The 22,341-nt window shown below is 53.2% G+C and overlaps 1 protein-coding gene and 1 long non-coding RNA gene across 2 annotated transcripts; one reads left to right on the plus strand and one right to left on the minus strand.

The window, feature by feature from the left end:
• The first annotated feature begins 9,690 nt into the window (after nt 1-9,690).
• Nucleotides 9,691-13,008, plus strand: LOC136023539 (green-sensitive opsin). Its single transcript, XM_065698044.1, has 5 exons — nt 9,691-10,051; nt 11,609-11,777; nt 12,170-12,335; nt 12,434-12,673; nt 12,875-13,008. Exons 1-5 carry the CDS (start codon nt 9,691-9,693, stop codon nt 13,004-13,006), a joined length of 1,068 nt encoding a protein of 355 aa, XP_065554116.1. The 3' UTR covers nt 13,007-13,008.
• Nucleotides 13,009-15,411: 2,403 nt separating this feature from the next.
• Nucleotides 15,412-20,980, minus strand: LOC136023540 (uncharacterized). Its single transcript, XR_010616631.1, has 5 exons — nt 20,893-20,980; nt 18,826-18,983; nt 18,004-18,103; nt 16,607-16,772; nt 15,412-15,548 (listed from the first exon to the last, which is right to left on the minus strand). It is a non-coding gene; the product is annotated as an uncharacterized LOC136023540 (long non-coding RNA).
• Between the last annotated feature and the right edge of the window lie 1,361 nt (nt 20,981-22,341).

Consider the following 22,341-nt stretch of genomic DNA (forward strand, 5'->3'; position numbering starts at 1 on the left):
ACAGGCGGCTTTTTGCTCTAGGTTTGCCCAGTGCATGAAAGCAGCTTTTGGCACGTCCCTGTTGCCAATGCAAAATGAGGATAAATGAAAATAAAAATCACAGCTAGAAGCTTCATTCCCCAGCATTATACTGCAAAAACCCTGCCCTGCTGCAGTCCCTCTCACAATTTGCAATCTGCAGCCCCCCTGGAACTCTCCTTGCTTTATGAAGCAAAATTGCAGGAGAATTTAGAAGCTTAGCAGAAATACGATGTGCAAAATGGAGCTGCTTGCAGTTCTGCTTGTACCTAAAGTTAAACGTTTGCCATAATTGGGAGTAATTTTAACAGGAAACCAGCAGTAGTAGTAAAGTCCATTAAGCCGTGTATCAATTGCAGTGTCAAGGAATCAGGGTAAAATGAGCTCCCTGTGCCAGCAACACTGAGCATTTGTCTCCATGTCCTCCACGGCGCTCCGTGCTCGGGGTATTTTGGCAAGTGGATTGCATAAAGAACAGGAGATAGAAGCCAATGTGAGTCTGAAGCTGAAATTAAGCCCCAGTCTAAGGCAGCGGGTGGAGAGCACGTGGCGGGAGAGTGCAAAGGACCAAAATCCTGCCTTGGTGCTGGGTCAGGCATTGGGGTATTCCCAGCAACGCTGCTGATTCTGGGATGAGCAGCAGAGCCACAGCACCATTCCTGACACCACCACGGGCTAAATCTCTCCCCCCATATCCACAAACCTCCTTGGATGGGGCTGGCACATATGAGAATGGAGGACAGAGCTTCGTGCATTCCAGTTTGCTCTCATGGCCCCACCATACCCACCGCAGCATCAGGCTTGGACAAACCATGTCCCCAGCCCCAGTTCCCTTTCCCAGTGCTCACAGGAACATTTACCTCACCCCACTCACATTAAGTTATTCTTGCTCGGAGTCGGATGGGTCAAAAAGCTGGCTGCTGAGCTGAATGTCTGCAGTCACACAGCCCAAGTCGATGTTGGTAAAGGAGTTCATTTTCGGCTCCCTGCTTTGGAAGTCGGAGCAGAAAGCTCCTTCTCGCAGTGCAGACAGCATCCTCCAGCTGCTGTCTCTGCATGAACGCGTTACGGATTCAGCAGGCGCGGCTGAACCTCCTAATGAATAAAGCACCAGTGGCAAATTTTAATGCAGTTTGCGAAATATTAACACTAGATAAATATTTGGAGACTCAGGAGCTTAAAACACATGGGAATTTGCAGCATAAATATTGTAAGGATGCGGAGTTCCTCCTCCCCTCCTCCCCACGCTTGCCTAGCACCCACCTCAGTCTCTCCCCACTGCCTGGTGGTGCAATTCAAGGGCTGGGCAAACACCAATAGCAAGGATTTAACTCCTGCTGACTCCCCAGACCAGTTCCCCTCCAGGTTCGAGCAGATAAGGATCTCTTAGATCAACAGGGAATTTTGTCTGCCATTGTGTCTGTCTCCTCCCACTCTGCCTGGTTCCTGCAGCCAAGCCAGAGACCTTGAGGCTGCTCTTTCTGATGGCAGAGAGCTGTTGGCATGGTGCAGGTCAGCCGCAGGGAAGAGATGAAGGTCTGGATGTGCAGCAGAGGGTAGGGAGCATCCCACTGCTTGCACTTCTGAGGCAGTGATCTGTTTTACCTGCAGATACAATGCTGTGTAGCTCTTCAGGACCAACATCTCCAATAGACCCTGGATAGAGCAGCATCTTTGCAGCAGACTCATCTCCAGCAGGACTGCACCAATTTATATCCTCAGCAACTCACTGAACTCCTCTGGGTCTGCAACATGCCTGCAAGAGCTTCCCATGGGTATTAGAAGCCTAGAAAAGGAATGCTGCACCCCAGAATGCCAAAGCCTCTCTGGAAACCAGGCCTGAGGTGACCCCAAATGCACACCCCAAAACTGGGGATACCTGGAAACTCTGCCTGCTGCCTTAATGGAAGGACAAAAGAAAGAGGAAAACGTGTTTCTGGACATAGCTGGGATGGATTTAGCTTCTCTACCAGTGGTGGAGGAGAGAGGCGCTGGCCAAAGTGCCCTATCCCATGACAATCATCTTCTACTAGAATTTAAAGAAACAAAACCAACCCAACCCCCTTCTTATTAAACCACATTTCTCTGCTTATAAAATCATTCTGGTCTCTCAAACAAGTGGAAAAAAAAAAAACCCAAGAGAAAAATGTTCCCTTGCTTTGTTTTTCTTCATTTTTCGGTCACTCCTTTGCCATTCGCTCCCCGATCTGGAGCAAGTGAAGAGAGAAAGGAGAGGAGGTGAGAAAACAAGATGGGATGCATCTCATCTGTTTCCATTTTGGTTTTCAAATCCAAACCCCCGGGTTTTCACTGAAAGGCTCAGGAGTAATTTTTAGGAATGGCAGAAGATGCAGTCCCTGTGCAGAGTGGGGCTTGGCTGGGGGTGAGCAGGGCAGGTGAGGGGCCACAGCAGGGATGGGAGATGCTGCCTGCAGCTGATGCGGCTGAGTCCGGGGCTGAGGCTCTGAGGCAAGGAAAGCAGCAGCTCTGCTCCCTTCACAGGGAATGTGTATTAGATTTGATGGAAGAGCCATTTAGCCTTTACACCTGCTGACCTTTCATTTTCTTATTACCTCCTTTTACACACACCCACACACACACTGTTCCTATATCAAACAACAATAGATCAGGTTAAGCACAGGAAGACAAAGGACTAAGGCACCAAGAAGTGCATTAAAGGGCAAGATTGCACTGTCCCATCGGCAGAAGGACGACGTGGGGTATTCCTGCTCACACACAGATGCTATGTTCAGTGCTGTGGTCACTGTGGCAGATGAAGTTTGCAGGAAGCCCCATCTCATTGCAGATGGGGAGGTAAGAGCAGTCAGGATCCAACCACCAACATTTGCAGTGGTTGTCCATGGGGATCATCCTTCCACGGTTGAAATGAAGCGTGAAAAGTCATCGCTGTGCTCAATGGTGCCAGCTCCCAGGAGTTTTCCTGATACGGTGGACTGGATTATGCTGGATGCTCAGGATTTCTATCAGTGCTTTCAATGGAGAGCCACCCTTCTCATTCCAGAAACCCTCAGCAGTTAATAGCAGTTTATCTGCAACAGAGGAGAAGAGTTTGCTGCTGCTTTATCTCCTTTCAGGCCTTCAAGGCAACATTTCATTCTGCAAGGCAACAAGGAAACAGGGTCAGATGCCTTCAGGGTGAAAAAGAGACAGTGCACGCTCAAGTCAATGTGCTCAGCAGTGAGTGTTCCTCATGAAGGAAACCTGGAGATCAGCAAAACAGTGGCACATCCATCCCACATGGGACCGGGAAAAGCAAATGGAAAACTCGGATAAGAGCAAGAAAGATCTGCAGAGACATTTGGGCCTGTCCAGCCAGTTCCAGCTGCAGCACAGGACTCACATTTGATAAAATGCCTGGTTAATCCATGGATATTTTGCCTAAGTGATGAATAGCAATCTCAGTGTGTCTCTCAGCCACAAGTGCTTTAGAGAGCTAAACAGTAAAGACTGGGAATTAAGGAGAATAAATATTAATGAAAGGAGTGGAAAAAAAAAGAATCAATCATCTTTTCCAGGCAATCCTGCCATTGCTTTGCTCATCTGTGCAGAGCTGCTGCGCTTCCCTCTTCTCTCATGCCATGTGGGATGTAGGAGCTCGTGGACCACATTATCCAAAGGGTTTGTGCAGGGATGCAACTGCTGCACAAGCAATGCAGCAGCTGGAGGGAACACCCATGACACATGGAGAAGAAAGAGAGGCAGAAAACAGGATGGGAGCAGGAACTGCAAAAGAAAAGGGGTTTGTACCCGTGTGGGATTTGATGTGCACTGAAATTGGTGCAAACCCCTCCACAGGTTTCAGTGGCTGCAGGTCAAGCCCTGAGCAACGCAGCCCAGAGCCAGCACTGTTATGTAAAGGGATGGGGAGAATCCCGGGGTGGGCTGGATGGAGGAAATGAATCCAATTACAGGATGAAGGGCAAAGGGAGAGAAGGGACTTGTTTGGTTTGGAGCAAATCCCTAGAAGGCTTTAAAGCAGGGACAGCAAGAAGAGGCCAGAAATGAATTGCAGTGCGGGACACCCAGGCACCACCAAGAGGAACAGGGGCCTCAGAACAGGGCAAAAGGCAGAGGATGGGGCCCCTCAGGTGGCTGAGAGCATGGCCAGGGCAGTGATGTGAGGGATTCATCCCGGGACACCCACAGTAGCACCGGGACACGGCTCTTCTGGGAGCTGGAACATGAGGACACTGGGGCAAGGAGCCAGCCCAGCCGGGCATCAGCCCTGCTGGAAAGCAGGGAACAAGCAAGCGACCCCATCTGTACCGTGTCCCCAAAGATCACAATGCTGCTGGCATCACTGCAGTGTCCAGCTTCCACCGAGGACACCAAGGACTCTGCACTAGGAATGAAGAGAAAACATGACCCAGTTATGACAACACAAACCAGCTCATGTAAAGCGTTGCTGCAGAGGACTATGAACATCCACAGTGAGCTCCTCAGGAATAACAGGGCTCGACTTCAAATGAGATTTACAAATAAAAGAGCTGGATTATCTCCGTTTGCCACCCCCTGCTCAGCTGCTCCCAGGGCTGGGCCAGAGCACGCACTGCTGGACGCTGCAGTTCCAAGTGGTGGTGCTGCGCTGCTCCATCCCTCTGGTATTAAATGAAAGCCTTTCTTTTGCCCCTCTGACTTTGCAATTAAGCACTTGCCACTAGTTGGGCAAAGCAGAGCTTGGAGAGAAGAGCTGGACACAGATCCCTGACTCCCAGCTCTCCCTGTTGACTCCTGCCTAACACCTACGTAGCTCAAATAAAGCAGAACAAAATCAAGCAAGGGATTGACTGGAAGCTCCCACAGGAGCAGACAGCATCTTCTCCCTTGCCTCAGCCATGCCGCCCTCCCAGAGGATGGCTTTCTCCCTCGCTCAGCTGCTTCCATACAGAGAGCAGTGCCTGTGCTGCTCGGCTGTGCCGGCTGCTCATCCCGCGGCACTCCGTGGCCGGTGGGGCTGTCTTGCAAACCTGCCTACTCTGCACAGCCCCGCTTGTCACTTAGTGAAGTGTTGACAGCACCACACGGAGTGGAGCAGGTTCACAGCTGAGCCGGATTGCTCAGCTCCTTGGCAAGGGAATGACAGGTCCCAAAGACTCGCTGTCTCTCCAAGGAAATCCTCCGGTGCTTGTAGAGATGTTACCTGGATCAGCAGCAGGAGGAAAAGCCTAGGAGGTGGCAGGGGCCTGCCTGTGTGCAAACACCATGCACATGAGGCAAGGTTGGCAGTGGTGAAGCTCTTCCTGCTTCCCGGCTGCCTTCTGGCTCTGGGATACCCAATCCCTGCAAGGCTGTGTGGTGGGGAAAGCCTGGGGAAGGAGCTGTGATGGGGGGAAACAGGAGCTGGGGTTCCTCCTGCCCAAGCCCTTTGGGGACTGTGAGCAAGGCAGGAGAGAGGCTTCCGTGCACCCTTATTTTGGGGGACAGAAATGAGGGCATGGGGTGAAGAACCTCCCTGTGCACCACCAGATCCTTGTCCTGGATGGATGCAGATGAGCAAGCCCAGGGGAGTGCCCAGGAGCACTGTGGATGGTGGCAGAGGGCACAGCTGCCTCCTCAGAGCCCGGTTAATCCCTGCAGGGCGAGGAGCAGCCACCCCAAACCAAATTGTAAATACATCCGTGTCCTCCTTCTCCCTGCCACGCGTTTAAATCTATTTGATCCACTCTAATGGATTGATCTACAAGTTTGTGCACACACATCCTGCTTTGGACAGGGCTGCTGGCAGCACCTCGCCCATCACAACCTGTCAGCTCCACTCAGCCTCACCTCCACCAGGGAACGAATCCAATTACAGGATAAAGGGTTTTCTTCCCCTCCATATGGTCTCTGTAACGCTCCGGCTTTAGCTTTCTTTAACCCCTTTCCTGGCGAGGGAGCTCACAAGCCCAGCGTAAGCGGCTCAGCGCAATGGCCACGCGTGGCTGCTATCTGATACGGGGAAATGAGGGCAACCGGGGTACCGGGAGGCAGTGTGAGGTTTGCACCTTCCTCCCTCTTCTGCACCAGGGAGGAATGAGCCCCTCCAGGGATTCAGGGCTTGCCAGAAGAATAAAAGCACGCTCAGCACCAGTTTTCATTCAGCATTGGTGCTCACGGCCAAGGTTCAAGGTCCTGCCCATGACCAGCATGTAAGCACAGATGTTTGCTTCATGACTCATTTCTTTTGTCTTTCTCTACGTCTTGCTCTGCAGGTCATTCCTGGTGTGTCCTGGGACAAGTGGCTCCCGTGCCTTTGCCCAGGCAGCAGCGAAGAGCCCTGTGCTTGGATAGGGAGAGGCACAGCACAGAGTTCCCAGTTCCACTGCTCCAGACACTCACCTCCTGCAGCACAGCCCATGCTTTGCTCTGCCTGTTGGCTGTGCCCAGTGAACCAACCGTATCAGCTCAGTGCACATTAGTTATTTGATTATAATTATCATTTCATGCTTTACACAGGACATAAAAGCCCAGGGCAGCTCAGGGCTCTGTCACACAATGTGCGGACAAACAATGACAAAGAGGCAATCTCATCTCATAGAGCTTAGCAAAGCAGGAAATAAAACCAACCTTGCAAAGGGGAAGAAAACCCTTCTTTTTCTTAAGGAAAACCACAAAGGAAGCAGCCTCTTCTCTCACATTAAACAGGGCTTGAATTTTGCTGTTGCCTTCTTTGCCGTAGAGTCAGCATAGAAAACAATTGAGAGCTCTCTGGGAGACAGCCCATAAAGTTTCCCTGCTAAGAGACACCAAATTAAAGCCATCGCTTTCCATTTCTGTGACAGAGACGTGGAGGGAACCAAGGTTGTATTCAGGACATGTCCTGAAGGAACCAGCTCTCCTCTTCAGTGTCATTTCCCTATGCTGAGCTTATTCGAGGCCTCTGGCATTGCTCTGATTGCTCCTGACCTGCAGAGAGCTCTAAATGCACCAGAACACCAGCCCCAGCTCGCAGGGGAGGAAGCCAAGTCTGTGAGGATAGGGTAGGACAGCCCCTGTTAGCACTACAGAGGGGGCTCAGGCTTACCTGCTCCATATTCAGCTCCCAAAGAGGGGAAAGGTCCTGGTCTAGATCTTGTTGAAGGTCAGGTGAAAGTCCTCTTGGTCCAGAAAGACCTCATGGTCCGTACAGTCATCTGTATGAAAGGTTTCACACATGAAACCAAATCTGCACCCCACCTTAGCTGGAAGAGCAAGTGGAGAGGGTCCACAGATCAAGGAGAGCATCTGATCCTCTCCCCCAGCGCCCAAAGCAGACTCATTTCACCCCTTCTCCACATAGCTGGGCTTCATTTGCACAACTCTACTCAAAGACAGTACAGCACAAAGATGTGGTAGGAAGTCTCAGATGGGAGATGGAAATTGACTTTCCCATAACTGTGTTCATGTACAAAACCTGGGAGAAGCACCAGAGCTTTCAGATGCTGCTGGCACTGGCAGCAAGGTCCAAGTCTTTTAAAGGTGGACCATCAGTGTGATATTACTTAGCTGGAAAGAGCTGCTCTCTACCATGGAGGTTAGGAGGGGCATGGAATGGAGATGCACATCTCTGTGTATTAACATTTCTGGGTTCTGCTTGAAACTAATTCTGGGGAAATGGGCCCAGCTTTTATATGTCCAGAAGCCTGACTATGGCTGTATGGAAAGGCATGACTATATGGAGAGGCCATTTCATGGAGAGGCATGAAATACGTCCAGGGAAAGCTTTATGAGAAGTAAGGCTATGGGACTTCTCCACAAGAAACTCTCCTCCTCAAGGAAGACCTTGACTGGGAGTTTCACAACTGGTTTCACAGGACATACAACAAGAGAGGCACAGATATCCCACGGGGAATCCTTATCCCAGGGCAGCTGAGGCTGATGTGACCCACTTCCTCTTACCACACCCCTGTTCTGTTCCTCTTGGATCTCTGCTAGTGGATTAGTGGGTCAGCGATTAGGACATCATTCGTCCCAGCCATGCCCTTTAACCTTCCGCTCCTGTCCTCCAGCTCCCAGGCATCCCAGTCCTGCAGAGCACCTCGTTCCTGCAGCATGGACTCTGCTCTTGCACCTTGTCTTGGTGGGGGGCAGCGGTGGGGAGGCTGCAGCTTACCGCATTAACAGATCAGGGCCATTAACGCCACCAGATGTCAGAGATTAATGAAGAGCTTCACTAAGGCTCCTTAAGCAGGTCTCCTGGAGGAACAGCATCAATGACCCAGAAGGAAGAAATGGGGAAAAACCTTGGATGAGGTGAGGCACTGGTGCTCCAAGCTGGCACCAACCCTGCGGAGGAGGTTTCACAGCCTCATGTGTGCTGGGATGGGGAACACACACCCCATACTGAGTGCTAACAGACGGGGAGACACTTCTTTCCCTCCCGCTTGCTCTCCCAGTGAGGTAGAGGCTGGTTCTGGTCCCTCAGCATCTCCAAGGCTTTACCTTCCCTTCCCCAGGGTACTCAGGACCTGCTTCTCCAGTGAGTAGTGGCACTTTGTCAGGCTGGTTTTAGAGCTGTCCCTAAACCCTGCCAATCCATGCAAAGCTGCAGCCCAGATCAGTGTCCCACTTGCTGGGATGAGGAGGAGGCTCAGGTGGGAAACCCTCACCAGTAGCTCCCTGGGAGACAGGGATGGTGCCACCTCCATCCCTGCCAGATGGTGCACTCCCTCTGTCTTGCCAGAGATCCTTGGAGGATCAGCTGAATAATGTATTTCCTCACAAGGAGGCAAGACAGAGGAGGAAATTCAGTCCTTTGCCCTCCAGCACAAGCAGGGTCCATGATTCAGGGTGTAATAGAACCAAAAGGCCTTCCCGAGAATGCTGGGTGTACTGAGATTGCAGGCTTTGGTATAGGAAGCTGTCTCCCCTCCTGCCTCTGCCCCATGCACAGAGATGGCCCTGAGCCATGTTCATAAAGCCTGGTTTTGCTCTGTGATGGGGACACGTGTCCGTGGCAGGCAGCACTTGGAGCAAAGAGCAGCCAAACAGCCAGAGCCAAGCCAATGGCTCAGACCCGCAGAGCTGGATCCAGTCTTCCCCCAGCAACCTTCTCAAGGAGGAGGTCCCTCAGCCATGCAGGGACTGACAAAGGCACTGACCCTCTGTGGGCCTAAGCACGGACCCATTTCCCCATCAATTGCCCAAAGCAGCCGCTGCCCAACTCGCCACTGCTCCTCCTACCTCTGCCCCTCTTCCAAAGGGCTCCCCACCATATCCCTTCCTTCCCCCAAACTCCTTAAACAATATTAAACACTTAATGGCAATTAATACGCTCTAATGCAGGTTTTGGGGCCAACCGGCTGCTTAGAGGGTGCTTAAACCATCAACCCCTCTCAATCCCGTTGCCCTTGTCATACAAAATCAGCCGAGACCCTAATCCAGGCTCCCCCCGCGCTCCCAAGGAGGCCAGAGGGTATAAAACCTCCCTGCACATGGGCACTGCCAGCCCAGCCCTCCCCGCAGAGCAGGGGCAGGCACCACCTCCCGTCCCCTCGGATCTACTGTTGTGCTTATTAAGTTATTCTTCGGATTGGGGGATCCCAATATCCAAAAATCGGATATTTTGCCGCATTAGGGGGTGGTGCTTCATTTTTCTTTAAATTGGGGTTGAAGCACAATTAAATACAGACCCAGAGTATCTGATTTTTAGAAAGCCCTTAGAAGCAAAGCAGCTGCCCTACCGTTGGCAGGATGAACGGGACGGAAGGCATCAATTTTTACGTGCCTATGTCCAACAAGACAGGGGTGGTGCGAAGCCCCTTTGAGTACCCGCAGTACTACCTAGCTGAGCCCTGGAAATACCGTGTCGTGTGCTGCTACATCTTCTTCCTCATCTCCACCGGTTTGCCCATCAACCTCCTCACCCTCTTGGTCACCTTCAAACACAAGAAGCTCCGGCAGCCGCTCAACTACATCTTGGTCAACTTGGCCGTGGCTGATCTCTTCATGGCCTGCTTTGGCTTCACAGTCACCTTCTACACGGCCTGGAATGGCTACTTCGTCTTCGGCCCCATTGGCTGTGCTGTGGAAGGCTTCTTCGCCACGCTGGGAGGTAAGGGCTGTGGGAGCTTGGGTTTTCCTTCTTCATGGCTTTGGGAGCCCAATTCCTCTCCTTCATCACACCATCAGGGCAGCCGTGATGCACGCAGCATCCCTTCCATGCAGAGAGCCATCTGGCATGCTCCTGCAGTGTCGCAGCTGGTTGCATGGGGCAGAGCTTGCCGTGCAAGGCACTGCTTCCCTGTGGCTTAAAGACAGAGAGCGCATCATGTCCTTAAGTCAATGTCTAGCATCTTTGGCAAAAGGCTTCCCTTTCTGTGAAAAGATGGAGCACCGGGGAGGGTTCAGAGGGGGAAGAGAGATCCCTTGGGAGAAGGTATGGGCATGGAAAGGGGTTCAAGACAAAAAAAAAGGGTCACAGCTTCTTTAGGGAAAAAAGGAAGATGCGGCAGCTCTCGACCAGAAGAGAAGAGCAGCAGCGTGGTGGGGGAAGGAGGATTCAGAGCTAGTGAAGCCAAGCCCTGTCTCTGCAGCAATTGCTCATCTCTGTCCCAATTGCTCCCAATTTGGGTGCCCTCGGGAGCTTCCTTATTTCATTTCTGAGGGACATGAGAGCTGTTAACGCTTCGCCCTACAGAACCCCCCCTCTGCAAAACAGGGAAAATTCACTTTGCACCCGATGCCCACGCAGCCACCGGGCCCACATGACACCTCGTGACGGATCTGACAACCACTAATCCTTGCTGTAGACATCCATAACCACTGCAAGGGCTTCACTTGTTTTCCCCTAAATGGGGCAATTTCCTGCAATGATGCTGATTGGGGGGAAAGGCTATTCTGCCAGGCAAAAGCAAAGTTAAATGTCCTGATCCAAGCCAAGGACTGAGGAAGGGCTTGGTCTTGGGGTCAGAAGATCATATGGGTCTGCATCATTTCTGACCAAGTGAGCTTCAGGCAGTATTATTTGCTCCTCTACTGTTTGTGGCTAGTAAAGAACAAGGAGGCTTCTGTTCAGAGGGAGGAATGTTTGATGCGAAGCAGTCTCAGCGCTAGCAGCAGGTCTCCAGCGAATGCAAGCACAGGGTGTAGTTATCAGCAGATTATCACAGCTGGGGGCATTAGCAGGCTTATGGCACCGACTAAACTCTTCCAATCCCCTGAAGTTTAATTATCCCTTATAAACACATGTGCGGGCATGCCCACACACACAGAGCCTCCCCACACACCTCCCTGCACCAACACTGGCGGAAGGCTCATGAAATGCACATTTAAAGGCATCAACAGGTTTGGACACCTCTGGTATCATTGCCAGGAATGTGCTTCTCTGTGCCCAGCTGGAATTCACCCCCTTCATTTTTAAAGTCCTACAAACCCATGATGATCACCAGCATCCTCCATCGCCAGCATCCCACTGCAGCACAGCCGCTCCCCTCAGCGTGTTGCGGTTGGGAGATCCTCGGTTATTTAGTAGGATGCTGGTTTTCCCTTGCTGATCCCCAACTCCTCAGTTCCCTCTGCTCTTTTCTGCAGCCACAAGACCGTGAAGGGAAGATCGAACCCAGAACTGCTCTTACCACCCCCATGTGCTCTGTTTCTCTCCCTCCTGCAGGCCAAGTCGCCCTGTGGTCCCTGGTCGTCCTGGCCATCGAGCGCTACATCGTTGTCTGCAAACCCATGGGAAACTTCCGCTTCTCCTCGAGCCACGCCATGATGGGCATCGCTTTTACCTGGGTTATGGCCTTCTCCTGCGCTGCTCCACCCCTCTTTGGCTGGTCCAGGTGAGTCCAAGGATGCGGCAGCCCCTGCTGCTGTGCAGACACCCCAGTGGGACAGGATGTGAAACCCTCTGGGCTCCTGCAATAGAGGCAGTAAGGCAAGTCAGAATGTAAATGAGACCTGAGCTGTCAGTCTCATGATGGCTTGCTGTCCCCTCACCAAAGGCAGCCAAAGGATCAGCATCTCCTACTGCAATAGCCCTTCATGCTCTGCAGAGAAAGAGGAGCTTTAACAGGCACAGCTTGTCTCATGCTGTGAAAAGCCCATTCTTCTCTGCAGACTATGAGGAGCGTTTGGACAACCAGGCCAGCAGGCAATTCAGTCCCTAGGTTGAGCTCCTCCTGTGGCCCCCAGGGAGGGTGCTGGTGAAGATCCTAACCTTTCTCTCTGGCAGATACATGCCGGAGGGGATGCAGTGTTCCTGCGGTCCCGACTACTATACCCACAACCCTGACTATCACAATGAGTCCTACGTCCTCTACATGTTCGTCATCCACTTCGTCATCCCAGTCGTGGTCATTTTCTTCTCCTACGGGCGCCTCATTTGCAAAGTCCGAGAGGTAACATTGGGAGGGGATGGATGGGGCCAGGGTGGGCAGCAGGAGGTGGCGCGGGGTGGGAAGCTGCTGGGTGCTCCTCAACACCCTCTTGCTTGCAGGCAGCTGCCCAGCAGCAGGAATCAGCCACAACCCAGAAAGCTGAGAAGGAGGTGACGCGGATGGTGATCCTCATGGTGCTGGGGTTCATGCTGGCCTGGACGCCCTACGCCGTGGTGGCGTTCTGGATCTTCACCAACAAGGGAGCAGACTTCACCGCCACACTCATGTCAGTGCCTGCCTTCTTCTCCAAGAGCTCCTCCCTCTACAACCCCATCATCTACGTCCTCATGAACAAGCAGGTGAGACCCCCATGCCATGCAGGGTGAGCCTCTGCCCTGGGCTTACCAACACATCTGGGGTCATTGCAGGCACCTCACTCTTTCCCAGAAGGGGTTGAATCTCAGCCCTGAATCTCAGGGGCTGTTGGGGGGTCTTGGTCCTTGTAGCACATCCCCACTGTCCCCCAATGCCATCACTCTCCATTTCTCTCCCCTCTTCAGTTCCGTAATTGCATGATCACCACAATCTGCTGTGGCAAGAACCCCTTTGGGGATGAAGACACCTCTTCTGCTGTATCCCAGAGCAAGACCGAGGTCTCCTCCATCTCCTCCAGCCAAGTATCACCTGCGTAGACCATGGACAGTTTGAACTGGGGTGACCCACCAAGCTCAGGGACCAATACAGACACCCCACTCCCACAGTCTCCCTTCATGCAGTCCCTCCCTTGCGCACCAACACCCAGCCTTTAGCTGTGCACCTACTGCGGTAGCATCCCCAAGGCACTGGACACCCCTGCGCCCAGTGGTGCAAACACACGGAACTCTTCCCACTGGCACAGCCCCTCGCAGGGCAGCCCAGGTCCCTTCCCCAGCTCCCAGAAGCTGGTCAGCTTCTGGGGACTGCCCCTGCCTGACCCCCCTGGTTTAGTCCACACCATAGCAGCAGCCAGTGGGACACCCCAAACCCTGCTGTTTCGCTCCCTGCCCTGAACGATGTCCCTGCAGCATCCCCTTCCCCGGTGCTCAAGGGAGTGTTGCAGAAGCATTAAGCCCTCACTTAGTGCAAAAGCTAAGCCTACAGACAGAGCACACTGCACACCCCTGAGCACAACCCTGCGGCTGGAGCTGCCCTTTGCCCAAGCCTGGGGCTCTCAGAGCTGCCTCCGCTGCCAACGCGGCTGATGGGAATCGATACCCGCAGTCTTCATAAATCAATAGAACAAATGGAGCTGTGAGCGGGCTTTGCTTCAAGCCTGACTCCCTGTAGCCCCAAGACAACTCTGTAGATACAGGGGTTTTCATCTTGGAACCTGTAAATATTTGCTCCCGTACTTTGAAGTCTCTCTCTCAGCCCTTTCCTTTCTCTTCCTTCTCCCAACTCCAAGGCACAGAAGCTGTCTTTCAGCTCCACTCCTGCTGGTCGGACACCCACAGCCAGCCTTGGAGGGTGGGACCGGCCCCTGAGCGCATCCTGTACATATTTTATAAATAAGATGTCAGCACAAGGACTTCTACAGTCAAGGAATAGGGATTAAAAAGTAAGAAATAAACAGAAGCAGCAGAGACACAAATCGAGATGCTCCGTCCTGCTCCTTTCTGTGGGGCTGCACTGACAAGATGCTGATGCAAATGTAATGCTGCTTTTGGAGACGTGAGCCCAGAGCTGTCTCGAGGACCATGGGAAGGGGGATCTGTGGGTTAGACCAGCCCTGATCACAGAGGGGAGAGCAGTGAATATCCCCAGCAAGGTGACATCCCTGTTAGCCTTGAGCACCAGAGGGGTTTAGAGGCACAAAGAGACACAGACAGGGCACAGGGCAGGCAGTGCCGCTGCTTGTACCATGGCCCTCACAGCCCAAGCTATCACCAGCCATTATTTTTCTGTCCTTTAACATTTAAGCATTCCCCACGTAGCCTTAAATAAAGCAGAGCTTTTGCAGAGTTCAAGCTCCCTTCCCCATGGGGCCCTTCAAGGCAGCGGCAGTCAGGAATTGGCAGAGTCAGGGAAAAACTGTTCCCTGTGCCAGTGAATTCGTTATGGAGCCACTGCAGAATGATCCCGAGCACAGGGGCTGCCGGGGCTCTGCCCTCCCTGCTCAGCACACGGACCCTCTCGCAGGCATTTCCCTTCCTTTCCTCCTTCCTTCCTTTTGGGCCAAAGCAACCAAAACCGGTGGGAAGCCCAAGGTGCACCCCTGGGATGGGAATGCAGGAATAGAAACCACCATTTGCACCCAGCCACCAGCACAGCCCTGCGGAGGTGGGGGGAAGATGCTGCTCCTAACCCCAGCTCCCTGAGCACCCCCTGCCTCTGCATTGCCCCATCCACCCGAACTGGGGGCTCTTGGCCTGATGCTGCGGGTCTGGCACCACTCCTGCACCAGCAGCTACACTGAATAATTCATGGCCTGCTCTCCTGGGTCTCAGGAGCCTCCTTTCCTTCACCTACAAAGCAACAAACCCGTTTCCTTTTGCTGCTTGAAGCGAGGGAGCAGCAGAGGAGCGGAGGCACCGCGGCTTTTTATAGCAAGCAGTTGAACGCGCCTTGTGCGAGGGAAGGCGGCAACCTCAGCATCGCCTGTCTCACCCCTCTACTTCTGAGCACAATGGGACATCATGGGAACACAACCCTGCCAAACCACACATCCTGAGCTCTGCATCCCAAACCCCTTTCTTCTTCTTGTTTTAAACGCTGCAGTTACAGCTGAAGGTTGCTCGCCTTTTGCTGCGATGCTGGAGGAATTCACAGCGATGTAGCAGACCCCGGAGGGGGATAACAGCATCCCAGGACCCCTAACAGGGAGCTCTGAAGAGCCAGGGACCACCTTAGGGTGGGCTGAGGCTTCGCAGCTGGATTTCCTATGGATGGGAGAGAGATAGAGCAGGGTCCCATGGAGCTGCAGCTCGGGGGCAGTGGCAGATGCTGGCAGCAATGCTGCAGTGGTGCCTTCTGGCCACCCCCATCTGCACTCAGCATCCAGCTGCCTCGCCAGATGTGTCACTACCCGCAGCACCGCAGTGGGCCGGCAGCTTTACCTCCTCTGCGAGGAGCCTTGTCAAGCTGGATGCTGGCTCTGTGTGATGTCCCCAGTGCAGCAGGCTGGCGATGCTCATAGAGCTGCAGCTTGAAGTCATCCGTGATGCAGAGAAGGAGCTGCTTTATTTGGGGTGGGGGCTGCAGGTGGGAATAAAAATATAAATAAATAATATATATATAAAAACATATAAATACATATAAAAATATTAAGAAAATATATAAGATAAAGATAAACCCATGTTCTGCCCTCAGCCCCTCTCTAGCAGCTGATGCTGCTGCTCATCTCTCCTGGACCAACTCACTGCAAAGAATTCCAGCATCCAAGATGCAGCAGTGGTTTCTCCAAGACAGTGAGGGAGTGCAGCAGCCAGGCAGTCTGTAATCACAGCTAAACCTCATCTAGCCTGCATTGATTCAACCTTTCCAGGGCAGAAAGCATCTCATCTAATGGTTTTTCTTCTTGTTTCCCTCCCTTCCTTGTTTTAAATGCTGGTTTTGGAGGTGTGAAGCCACAGTTTCCCTGCAGCTGCCCACCAGGCCAAGCTCCTCTCATTCTTCAAATCCAGGGGCTTTTAAAGATGTTCTTTATCGATGTAACACTTATTTATAAGCAAGCAACAGGAGAAGATGGTTAGTTCAGTTATTAAATTTAGAAAGCTGACAAAAGCAAAAGGAATATGGCTTAATAAGAGATTAAGAGGGAAGCAGCAGGAGCCTCGATTTCTGACCCCGTGTTTCAGATTGGTTCATATCTATGTATTTTTACCGCTTAGATGGCAACACAATAAAATGACACATTTGTGCACTTCGCCTACAGGGTTTTTATCACTAATTGATTTCACAACAGCTCATCTAACCTCAGTTCTAAAGGCTTTTGTGTGGGCTGCATTGAAAGGGACTGTCCTGCCCAGGGCATCTCCTGGCAGCGGGGAACACGAGGCTGGGGGCTGCAGAACGTGGGTACCATCCGGTCGCCAGCCTGATGTGAGGGTCATGCCCAGCCACAGTGTTCACAGGCAGAGCAGCCAAGGACCTGGACCTTGTGCAGAGTGAGCCAGTGAGGAGCAGTGCAGGATGTGACCGGTGGCATGTGTGTCCCTCCTCACCTAGGACCATGGCTGCTGGCACAGGTAAATCAGTGTTCCCCATGATTTGGAAACAGAAACAAGTGGGAACCTGATTGCAAGATTCCTTACCTCGTTTTCCCACAGTTAAGGTTTAATCCGTCTTCATCCTGTTTCCTTTTCACTAAAGCTCCTCATATTACAAGCACAAGACGTTCAGTGACAATTATTTGTTCTTTATATTTGATGAACTTGAGGTACAGGTTGGATACGGGCACAGCAGAGCAGCTTGGAACAGCTATGAAAGAGCCACTTGGTTAAACACCCTGGGGCAAGAACTGCCTTTAGGAGCCCTTGCACAACCCCCATGTGCCCTAGCCCTAAGGAACCGGGAGATCCCCAAATCCACCCCAAAGCCCCAGCCCTGGAAAAGAAACAATCTAGGAGTCATTTCTTTCCTCTTTTCCATAAATGCATTGATATTTCAGGCACTGCCTGCTTGCAATCAGCAAGGATCATTCCAGAGGCGCTCATTCATAGCGGGTAACTGCACGCAGAGCAGGTACCACCACCTTCCCTCAGCAGCCCCTGGCTGCTGCCACCTGAATTCACACGCAATTGAGGAAAGCAGCCAGACTTAGCCAGGATAAGGAGCCAGCTGGAAATTCAGGCCCAAAGGGCATTTCAGTGTCTAACTCTTCTCCCCGCTGCAGCTGGGATTGCTTCTCCTTACCCGAGTATTGCCATCATCTGTTTTAGGAAAACTGCAGTAATTGGCTCAATTCATTTTAAATCAGTTATCGTTTGTGCAAGCAGCAGTCGGGGGAGAAGCAGCCTGTAGTTAATAACATCCTGATTTGGAGACATCCGCAGGGGTGAGGAGGGAGATCTCAGCAAAGGGCCGGTCCTTGGTCCTGCCCCGGAACACAGGGATGAGTGCAGCGTAAGGGCTCGGGGTGTGAGATGGCTCCTGGGATGGTGCTGTGCTGTTCAGCACCCATCCTGCCCCTGGGCTCATCCCCTTCAGGCTGGGATGCTACTGTCTGCAATGGGACATTCATCATCTCTGAGCGCAGAAGCGCAGCCAGGATGCTGGAGGGTCTGGCTCTGTCTATTTGTCTCTGCCAAAGGAAAAGCATCTCCATGTCCAGCCGTGCCAGCAGCTCTGGAAACAAGAAGATTAAAAAACTCCCCCTTTCCCATCACACATCCAAATCCCAGCCCGGCCCCTCTGCAGGGTGCACAGACCCTGGCACCATGGGGAGAAGCTGTCCCACATGGATTACAGCTTGGGAAAGGCCAACGTGCTCCCAGGGGCACATTGCACAGCCCCAGAAGCTTCTCCTTCACCCAGGTTGAACCCAGGGAGACCCAGGCAAGTGCTTGCACCCCCCGGGAGGATGCAGAGCACCCACATTTGTGGCACCTCCCAGCATGGACGTCCCCAGCCTGCGCAAAGGCTCCAAATCCATCACTGCCGCCTGTGTCACGTTAGCAGCAATAAAGGGATTCAAACAGCAATTCCTTACTTTTATGAACAAATGGCCCTGGATGGATGACTCAGGCAGCATTCAATCCCCAGCAAGAAAGTGTCAGCAAAAACCCAGCCTCTTTCATGTAGGTGGATAACTGCAAATAAAAGTAGGGAATTATTAGCACTTAATACTTGGTGGTTTTTACTCCCTAGTGCTCTTCTCTGGTAGATGCCAAGCACTTTAAATACATTAACAGATGGGGAGGGGTTTGCTAAGGGGGGATGCTTGGATCATGGTGATGGATCTGGACACCTCACACACGGTGGGGGACCATCCCCATCCCACTGCAGGGCTCTCCTCCAGCCCGTCCCCTCCAGAGCCCCTTTTCTCCTCCCCTCTCACCCCATCCATCCCCTCCCTGCTCTCCCATTCTCAGCTACCAACACCGGAGCCCCGGGGGTCCCCCCAGCCCTGGGGGGCTGTGAGCAGTGTCAGAGGCACGCACCAGCCTCCTCCTTCATCAAGGCCGCCTGTATTTGTCTTGTTCAGGAGACTGATAAATGGGCAGAAAACAGACTCCTGGCTATTTCCTGTGCGAGCTGCCCGCTCCTCCTTTCCCCTTGGCAATGACTGAGAGCTGAAGAAGCAGGAATAGCATATAAATTTCCTCCCTCCTTTAATAAATACCTCTATTACCTACTGCTCTCTCCTGCTCGCTCAGTGGCTTTGCTGCCTCCAGGCAGATGTGATAAACCAAACCTCTCATTTCTATAGGGAATAAACAGCAGGACTGAGCCAGGCAGGGGCAGAGGGGAGGAACCCCCTCCCAGGGGCCTGCCTGCAGCTTTACATCATGGTACGGGGAGCCGAACGTACTCATTTATTAGGGTTGGGGCTTGTCCGATTGCTCTGCAGCACCTTGTGTGCTCCTTGGATACCCTGCCTTGGTCCCCAGTAGGAAGAGGATTCCCAAAGTCCATGTGTAGCCGGGTTGGTCCCATTCACCACCGTGCACCTTGGGGTGGGCTTGAGGTCTAATGCAGGAAGGGAATGAGGACAAAGGATACTAAAATCAAACCTGATGGTGCAGGCAGTGTGAAGTACACAAAAAAGCCCCCAACCCATGGAAGCCCCATGAAGCCAGCTGCAGACCTCGGGGCATAGGGCAGTCTGTGTGACTGTCAGCAAGGTGGGAGCATCCTTGCAAAGGGAACCCCATGGGTGTCACTTGGCATCAGCACAGCTCTGGGGGCCCCATTGCAGCTCTGCTGCCTGCAGCCCCCTGCCCAGGACATGACCATGCCACAGGGCAGCTTGTTTACTGAGAGGCCATGCCCAGAGGTGACTCCTATGCACATCTCACTCCATTTGATGCTGCAGAGCATCACCTGAGGGCAAGGATTTGCCCCCTGCCTTGCTGAACAGCTCTTGCATGCATGCCTGAGCAGGGCTGCTGCTGCAGCACGGGTCAAAGATGTCCCATGCAAATAAGACAAATGCAACACCCATTGAGACCCCCTCAGTTCCCATCCTCGGCTCAGCTCTGGTGCATGGAATGGTCAGGATCATGTAGCTCCAAACCCCTAGGTGAAAACAAGCCAGGAGGCTGCAGCCTGACCCTTGCTGTGTTTCTCTTCCCTGTCCCTCCTGTTGGTCCCAACCCTTTCCTGCAGCTGTTGGGGATACCCAGGACAAAGCTCACTTGTCCAGGGAAGGAAGTACCTCTGTACACTGGACCCCTTGGAAGCACCAAAAGCCTTCCCAAATGGCTTGAGCATCACTGCGGTGGCAGAGACCTTGCTCCATCCCCACTGCAGTGGCTCTGTAAGACAACAGGTAAAAGCCATCAGCTTTTTACACTCCATCCTCACCGGCAGCCCCTCGGGGATCACACTATCCCCATGTGCACGGGGCACATCCCCTGCGCTTTGTGCAAGTGGAGCTGCTGAAGTGCCCCAGCCCCTCTGCCTCCCACCAGCAGCCCTGGGAGCAGCCAGCCCTGCTCTCTCCATCACTTGTAGCTGGGATTGATGGCAACCTGGAAAACCCACCTCAAAGAGGAGCATTAAGGGGTGGCAGCCACCCAATTTCCCCCATAGCCAGCACTCGGTGTCTCTGCCATTTCCTGGGGTCTATTTAACTTCTAAACTTAACAAGGTCTTAAACAAGTAATAGCAGCAAGTGGCAGCTCCTGGCTCCCAAGCTGCGAGTGGCATTTCAGGGGCCAGGCCGCCATCAGCACAAGCAATGGGAAATTTCTTACGTGTCCCTTTGATTTATGGCTCCAGTTAACTCTCCAGGAGGGCTGCGAGCTGCCCCCAGCGCACCAGACCTCAGAGGGATCAATAATTTACCAGGTGGTTAAATGTTCTTTAAGGTCTAGAGAGCATCAGCAGGAGCACAGACGTCGTTCTGCGTTATCCCCCCCCCAAACTGAGCACAAGCAGCAGGGTCAGCCCGAGCAGGGCACTGCCATCAGCTCAGCGCTGCGGAGCTGCTGCCATAGGAGGGACAGGACCAGGATGTCAAGAGTGGGGGGAGAGGGGTTCTCACTCTCTTGCTCTTTCTCTGCATGAGCCCCCCCAAGGTATCGGGGGCTCTTGTACCCTGCTCTGCAGGGGCTGATGCTGGTGGAAGACCACAGAGCAAGAGCCACCACTGCTTGAAGCAGAGGGATGGAGAGAGGAGACCAAAGCGCTCCCTCTGCAAGTCTCCCAGTGCCATTTTAGCCTCAGATGGGGATGTTTTGGGACTCCAGGGCAGCCCCCAGCCCCACCAGCAACCCACGGCACCCACAACCCCCCCACACACACACCAGGGCCACTGCCGGGTGCAGAGGTAGATGGCAGCAGAGCCTATTTCTTGCGGAGCCAGGATGCGACATCCCCGTCCCTGCTCCAGCACCATCAGCCGCACAGGCCACCGCACCGAGCCGGTACTCACGGAGCATCCAGCCCTTCGCTTCATCCGCGGTCTGAGTTTTCCACCGCAGCTCGTTTTCCCCAGGTTTCAATCCTTAAGCATGATTCAGAGCCCAGGATGGAGCTTAATTCCTCCCTGGTGTCAAACAAATCAGCGAGCCAGGTGTATTTAAATGCTTCTGTGCCTGGGGCTTGGCTCCTTGCCTGCCTCTCTTCCCTTCCCCTCATCCCTGGAGCAGGATACCCCCACAGCAGCAGCCAAGTTGCTGCCTTGGATTCAAGTTGTTGGGGATGGTGCCAGTGCTTCCAGGGCTTGTGCGGCATCGCACTGCAGACAACTTGTTCTGCTCTGCCCCTTGCAGGGGGTGGCCCATGCCGCTCACTCGCTGCCTCCAAATCCCCTTCCCAGCTCTTCATTGGATTTTCCAGGTGTCAGAGCTTGGAGGGGCAATGCTTTAGGGGACAGGTTCCCCCCAAAATCCCCCCCCCCCCGAGGAGCCCCATGGGGTCCCTGCCATGATGGGAAGATGAGCGAGTCCATTATTGCCAAAGGCTGGGAAGAGGAGCCCATGCTCAGTCCCTGTCCCAGGGGGTTTCTCATAGCTGCCCCTGATAAATGGGTAATGAATAATTCACTGTTGGCTTTTACTTCATGAAGTATTCATTGCCTTCAAGCTTCCCAGGGTAATTAACTGTCCTATGAGCCCCGTGTAACATAACCCAGCCACAATCCATCTTCAACACTTCATTAGCGGGTACCCACACCACTTCCATGAATTAAAGTGGAACAAACACACAAACAAAACCTTGCCCTCCCTGGGACTCCCCAGGAGACTCCGGCATCACATCCCTGAGGAGGCAATGCCACATAGGAGGACACGGGGCAGCATCTGGTGGGTGCCAGGACTGGACCAGCACAGGGCAGCACCGCGGTGCTGGGGACAAGCCACATTTCCCCAGGACAATGGGGGATGCTGGTTTGGAGCTGACAGCTCCAAATCGTGACAATCGGTTTCTGACACACTGAGGCCTGAACTCTTGGGGCACCCCAGTTACCCACTCCCAGCTCATCCATCCATGCTCACCAGGCTGTCAGAGCTGCTCTGCACCCATCCCACCCCACATCCAGCAAGGCACCGCATGAGCTGCTGCCTGCTTCAGAGCTGGATCCATGCACCCAGTTCTGCCCTGCTTTGAGCATCCCCAGAGAGGTACAAGCCCCTCAGCACCAGTGGTGCCAGCCCGGAGGCGAGCCCATCGCAAGGTGACCCAAGCACAAGCCCAGACAGGAGTGGGACACGTTGTTTTGATGGATGGGTAGAAATATCCTGCAGGTTCCGGTGCTGAATCAGCCCTTCTGCCTTCAGTAATTTAGAGCAATAAACAGCCAGATGAGAGCGGGCGCGAGTGGGATGCAGCAACCCGGGAGAGATGAGCGATGGCTCTGCCGACAGCCCTGCTCCTCCTGCGG

The sequence above is a fragment of the Lathamus discolor genome, chromosome 19 (assembly GCF_037157495.1).
Source record: "Lathamus discolor isolate bLatDis1 chromosome 19, bLatDis1.hap1, whole genome shotgun sequence".
Taxonomy (NCBI): Eukaryota; Metazoa; Chordata; class Aves; order Psittaciformes; family Psittacidae; genus Lathamus; species Lathamus discolor.

Coding starts and splice junctions, on each gene's coding strand:
- LOC136023539 (XM_065698044.1), top strand. CDS start 9,691: ATGAACGGGACGGAAGGCATCAATTTTTACGTGCCTATGTCCAACAAG. Junction 11,778..12,169: donor CCCCTCTTTGGCTGGTCCAG/GTGAGTCCAAGG, acceptor TCTCTCTGGCAG/ATACATGCCGGAGGGGATGC. Junction 12,336..12,433: donor TCATTTGCAAAGTCCGAGAG/GTAACATTGGGA, acceptor TCTTGCTTGCAG/GCAGCTGCCCAGCAGCAGGA.